The 6,146-nt window shown below is 37.9% G+C and overlaps 1 protein-coding gene across 1 annotated transcript in view; it reads left to right on the top strand.

Annotated features, from left to right (window-relative positions):
• The first annotated feature begins 2,264 nt into the window (after positions 1-2,264).
• Positions 2,265-6,146, top strand: part of dnah9l (dynein, axonemal, heavy polypeptide 9 like) — a 36,695-nt gene continuing 32,813 nt past the window's right edge. Inside the window, exons 1-10 of the mRNA XM_016472467.1 lie at positions 2,265-2,300; positions 2,433-2,605; positions 2,724-2,946; positions 3,639-3,968; positions 4,143-4,397; positions 4,715-4,884; positions 5,064-5,286; positions 5,365-5,481; positions 5,726-5,812; positions 5,930-6,088. Of these exons, the coding sequence (XP_016327953.1) occupies positions 2,265-2,300; positions 2,433-2,605; positions 2,724-2,946; positions 3,639-3,968; positions 4,143-4,397; positions 4,715-4,884; positions 5,064-5,286; positions 5,365-5,481; positions 5,726-5,812; positions 5,930-6,088 (1,773 nt within the window). The remainder of the gene's footprint in view (positions 2,301-2,432; positions 2,606-2,723; positions 2,947-3,638; positions 3,969-4,142; positions 4,398-4,714; positions 4,885-5,063; positions 5,287-5,364; positions 5,482-5,725; positions 5,813-5,929; positions 6,089-6,146) is intronic.

The raw sequence follows: 6,146 nt of genomic DNA, 5'->3' as shown, positions 1-6,146 counted from the left end.
AGCTCCTGCAGATGTTTGGTACTTTGTTGGAGAGGCCGAGGGTTCACCAGCTTTTTGCTCCAAACTACTCTCAGCTGCTGGTCATTTTCCAGGAGGAGGTCAATCTCTGTCAGCGCATCCTGGACACCCAGAGGGAGAAGGTTTGTGTGACTAATAATTAGAGAATGAAGCATTGGTTTTCAAATTAGGGTTTATGAAGAGTTGCTGGGGGTCTGTGGGGAAAAAAATGGTACAACTTTACAAATTGTGATTTTTTTTAATTTTTAAATTTTTTTTTTTTTTTTTGGAAACTAGAATTTGAAACCCTGCTTCATGAAGCTTCGAAAGCTTTATGAATCTTTTGTTTTTGAATCATGGTGTTTGGAGTGTATTCTATTGGTTTGCAGCTTGGTTAACCCATGAACGAGTAAATAATTTGACTGGTCAGTTTTATAATAAAAGTTCAGTTTTACTGAAGTTAATGTATTTTAATACAAATGCATGTGCAATATAAAAAGGATAGTGATAGTTAATTGTTTCTAATTGGCATAGTTTGCCAATCCCTGCCTAAGAACACACAAAACAAGCACGTTCATAAAAGAATACATATTTAATGACATTAAATTATGTTTTTATTATATTAGACTTTCATGAAACATTTGCAATGGTTTTGTGAAAGTAGTCATCATTATACATATTTGGACCGTATCCTAGCTGCATTTACAGAGTTTTGACCAGCAGGTGTCGCCAGTCTGCCGTATTTCGAGCACTTCGAAATAATGAGTCAGTTTGCTAAGCTCAATTGATTCAGGTTCAATTTGCTAAGGCTCAAATTGCTTGTTCAATTGGTTCGGAGTTTCGATTTTTTTGTAGGGCTGTCAGAGCTTCGTTTTAAGATATTATTGTTTCGCCAGTAGGTGGCGATAAACGACTGTCTTGTCTTTATGAATTAGTCACTGAATTATTCATTCAAATTATCTGATTCATTCAAGAACAAAACACCTCTACATTATGATGCGTGAAGATGTAATGGTTAATTCTGCCTTGACTTTTTAAAAAAGGTTTTCGTTGGCAGATCAAAAATACATAGCCTAATGTAACTATTAATGTTGTGTCTTAAATATGTTACTCAAAATTAACATCTTGTTTTGTCAGAATATGCCCTTTAGCAAGGCGCTTTGGATAAAAGCATACTTACAGACTTTTGTGCTGTTGTTTGTTTGTGTTTCGGTGTAGATGAGGAGCGGCTATCCCATCCTTGGTAAAAACATGCCAGCCGTTGCTGGTAACCTGAAATGGTCCCAAGAACTCAGAGAACGGATCCTGTCAAACCGTAGTAAACTAAGCCAGTTTACACATATGTAAATAAGTTCACCTCAACATAATTATAAGACTTTGCTAATTGCTTCTTGTGCCATTTTTGACAGTGTCTGCCGCATTCTGTATGTGTTAGGCCGTTAGACAGTCCTGAGGCACAGCAGGTGTTGCAGGTGTGTGAGTGTGTATTGGAGATTCTGGATCAGATGGATGAGGAAGTCTATGCTAACTGGAGTGTTGGATTGGATGAGGTGTGCCACACACATCTGAATGAACCACTGCTGATATTGGACGAGGAGAGCAGCCTGTACAGATTGAACTTTAACCCTGCTGTAAGACACGCGCACAAACTCACATATTTATCTAACTAAATGTAGATTTCCCTTTTACTTTTATTATTCTTACATTTGGCTAAGTGAGCTAACTAGAGGCCAGAATGTCATAGAGACTTGGGGGTGATTAATTTGGACTTTTTGCCATTAAAGTCAGCATTGAGTAAAATTAATCCATTTTCTAAAATATTAAATGCATGCCATCCATGTATATGTTTTACTTTTTTTTTAAATCAAAATTTCAAAACTCAAAAATGATCATCTTCAATCACTCACCCTTATGTCGTTTTGTTTATTTTTGAAACACGAATGTAGATTTTATTTGTACATTTTTTTGCAACCTGAGAGGTTTTTGTCCATTCAGTGAAAGTCCATTTCACCAAAATTTTGATGATTCAAAAACTTCATAAAGAAATCGAAATCAAAACTTTAGTTAGTTAGCTAGTCAGTCAGTTACTTAGTTAAATTGCTTAATATGTTTGTTTAAGATTTAGCTAACTTCTTTTAAAGTGTGGCAAACACTTCTGCTTTCTCCATGTTTACTGTTATATGATGTTGATGTTTTAGTTGACGTCTGTTTTGAGGGAAGTGAAGTATCTTGCAATTCTGAAGAACCACAGCATTCCCAAGGCTGCTATGAGTCTGTACTCTAAACGGGAAAGGCTTCACATGGTGAGACTGCGTGTGGCCATCTGTGCCTTTATGTTTGAGTAACAAGTTGCACCATGCCAAGAAATTAGCTTTGTTTATTCCCTCCTTTCAACCTTCTTTTGTTCCTCTCTCTCTCTGTATGTGCGTGTTTAGTACACAAGTACTCTGTTCCAGATCACTCAGTGGTATAATAAACTACACAGCACAATTCTTGCTGTTGAGCTGCGTTTGGTAGAATCTGAGCTGGAGCAAGTGAGGTGTACCTTAAGGCCAGCGTTAAAGGAACTGCAGTGGAGTGATGAAAACCTTGCTGACTACATTAAGAGGTAACAGATATATACTCATATTGTTGTTAGCGAATCCAAAAAGTCTAAATTTGTAATCTTATTCTACTATGGGAAGGTGCTTATGTTAACATGCAGTATACTCTTTGTGTGCTTGTAGCACATCTGATCTGGTACATGGTGTGTCGGAGCGTGTGCAGAAGAGCAAGGCTAACTTGGAGAAACTGCAGGGGCTGATGGGAGTTTTCAGTCACTCTGCCTGCATTACGCGTAGGACTAATCGGCGTGGCAATCTGCTCAACCTCACCGATGTAGAGGAGAACTTCAAGCGACAATATGCTCTCATCGCTCGCACAGGAGAGAAGATACATGAGCTTGTGCAGGTGTTGGCTTCACTGCTTGATTCAACACATTGAGAGGGACAAATTTTAAAACTCTGAAGCAGGGAAGTGAATGGGTGCCGTCAGAATGAGAGTCCAAACAATTGATAAAAACATCACGCTAATCCACAAGTAATCCCAATGACTCCAGTCCATCATTTAATGTCTTGTGAAGTGGAAATTCTATGTGGTTGTAACAAAAAATCTATCATTAAGGTGTTTTTAACTTCAAACTGTTGCTTCTGGCTAAAATACGAGTCCTCTATCCATAATATTGCTTTCTTCAGTGGAAAAGTCATTTTGTCTAAATCAGAAATATGCACAGATCAAGCACGGTTTATACATGAAAACAAATATGTCAGTGGATTTTGATGTGAAAGGACAACAGAGGACAGACTTTTTTACTGGAGTAAGCATTGTTATGGATTATAGGCTGATATTTTGTGTGGAAAGGACAGTTTAAAGTTAAAATGCCTTGATGGATTTCTGGATGGACTGGATTCATATGGATTACTTTTGTCTATATTTAGAGATGATATAAACAAAATGGCGAAATCTATATTAAAATCTCACTGGAACTGAACACCTGAAATTCACATTAATTCATGCATTCATTCATTCATTTCTTTTTTTAATTGTAGGTTATCTATTCTAGCGGAATTTTATTTCTACCGGATTCTTTCTTTGCTCTTCAGGAGAATGCTGAGCTGCTTGGTGCTGATTTGGACTCAGAGGCTTGGCAGTGCTACACAGAACATGTGGACAGAAGCATTCTTACTGGGTTCTGCAGTGCTGTTCGATGTTCCTTGCAGTACTTAGTTGAGAACACAGACCTAGCGCTCCACATTTCTCCCCTCTTTGAAGTTCAGCTGACCCTCACCTCTGACATGATCTTTCACCCCTCGCTCAGTTTCTCCAAGAAGGGAAACTTCTATGATATCATCGACCAGATGGTGTCAGATATTTTAAAAATGGCTTCTTTCATAAAAAGAGTGGCTCAGAACAAACAGTCTGAGACTTACAAGGTAGGATCATTTTAGTTGAATGGTTAATTAGAACATTTATAGCAAGTTCATCAGAGAATGATTGGTTTTGCCAGTAAAGCCTGTCGTCTGATAAACCATCTGGTGATTTCTGTAAAGATTTAAAACTATTCTTTATGACATGACTTATGTCTGACCATGTCTGTTATTTCTTAGTCTGATATAGATCAGATACCTGAGCTGGTGGAGTTGGCTCAGCTGGTGCGATACCGTGCACGTGTGGCCATTGCTAAGGTCAAAGAATTCCAACATTCCTTTGATTCCTATCGTTATCTCTGGACCGGAGACAGGGTGGAGTTCATGAGGCAGTTTCTGCTCTATGGACACGCCCTCTCTGCTGAGGAGGCGGAGCTTTATGCAGATTATGAGTTGCCCAAGAATCCACCCAAACTGCAGAACTTCAGAGAACAGGTATCTGCCAGTCATCGAGTTAGGATTAAAATATAAATTTTGTTGGGATTTAAATACATGACACTTATAGAAGCCTGTTTTCATCTCAGAATAAAAAATAATTTTGACTTTACGATTTAGTTAATATTTCTTTATAACTTTATGACAATTTGACTTTATATATTTAATCTCTCAATGACCTTTTTTTTTAAATGTGAGACGAAAATGGGAAAAAAAACTAATTTTCTTAGCGTAACAAATTACACAAGTATGCAAAGGCCACTGGATCTACTATAATTTCTCACTTTTTTTTTCCTCTCTCACTGATTTCTCATTAGATCAGTGAGTTTGAGGATCTTTACGAGAAGGTATGCATGTTAGAGGAGAAGAGAGTATTCTGTGGCTGGTTTCAGGTGGACATAAAACCTTTCAAAATATCTCTGATGAACATCATTAAGAAATGGAGCTGGATGTTTAAGGAACACTTACTGAACCATGTTATTGCCAGGTAATATTTATTCAGACATTGCCTTACAACTGACAGAAATTGTTTTTATTATCGACTTCCCCAAAATAACCTCTTTTAAATCATACTAGTGCAAAGCATTGCAAATCATGTATGTTTCAAGTACAACAATTATATGAATGTAGCGTGACTATGACTAATCACATCTTTCTCTGTCTCAGTGTTAAAGAGCTGGGATCATTTATTGAGGATACAGAGATTGGGTTGGCAAGGACTGTAACCGATGGGGATTATGGCAAACTGGTGGATATCATGGGCCACCTGATGGCCATCAGAGACCGTCAGTTGAGCACAGAGCAGCATTTCAAACCCCTCAAAGCCACCTCGAACCTGCTCAAAACCTACAACCAACAGCTACCTGAGCATGTTTACATACTGTTGGAGGTAACTTCACCTACGTGCATCTGATTCTGCTACTTTTCTGTCCACACTACCGCCTCACATACCCGTGTGGTTTCACAGTCCTTGCCAGAGAAATGGAAGAATCTCAAGAAGGTGGCATTTACAGTAAAACATGAGGTTGCCCCTCTCCAGGCCAATGAAGTTGCTGTCATCCGCAGGAAGTGTGTTCAGTTTGAGGTGAGGGGCTGAAATCAGTAAAAACTGTGACTAGAAAAGTACACAAAATCATCAGCATGATAAACTTTTTAAGCTTGCATCAATGAGTAATCCAGTTTTGAAGCTTAACTTAAATATTTATAAATATATAAAAATGTTGCATAAAGGAAGTATTATTTTTGTTTTAGGACCAATTTATGTCAAAGTCAGTGGAAAAAAATCCTATTGTTGAGATGTTGCTGAGCATCTGTGGTTTGTTTCCTAGATTAAACAGCATGAATTCAGGGAACAGTTCCGCACTGAGTCCATATTCTTCATCAGCCTGCAGGAGCCGTACAAACTCATTGACAAGGTGCTCTCACCATTCTTTTATGTTTGAGTGAGCATGTATGTTTTAAATAGTTTTTATTCTTACATTCTTTGTTTAAATGTGCATGTATACATGTCTTTTATCTGTGTTTGTGTGTAGACGAATCGTGCAGTGGCTCATTTGGAGAATGAGATGTCTAAGCTTCAACAAACAGCCAATCTGTTCGAAGTCAGTTTCCCTGACTACAAACAACTTCGACAGTGTCGGTCAGACATCATCCTGGTTAAAGCAGTCTGGGATATGGTTATGTTTGTTAAGGTAATCTTTACTACACAAAAGATCTACAGTACAAAGTTCTCCTAATAACCAAGTCTTG

This window comes from Sinocyclocheilus anshuiensis, unplaced genomic scaffold (genome assembly GCF_001515605.1).
Source record: "Sinocyclocheilus anshuiensis isolate Anshui unplaced genomic scaffold, SAMN03320099.WGS_v1.1 scaffold472, whole genome shotgun sequence".
Lineage (NCBI taxonomy): Eukaryota > Metazoa > Chordata > Actinopteri > Cypriniformes > Cyprinidae > Sinocyclocheilus > Sinocyclocheilus anshuiensis.
The sequence above is the reverse complement of the archived record's forward strand: the minus strand, read 5'-3'. Positions and strand labels throughout refer to the sequence as shown.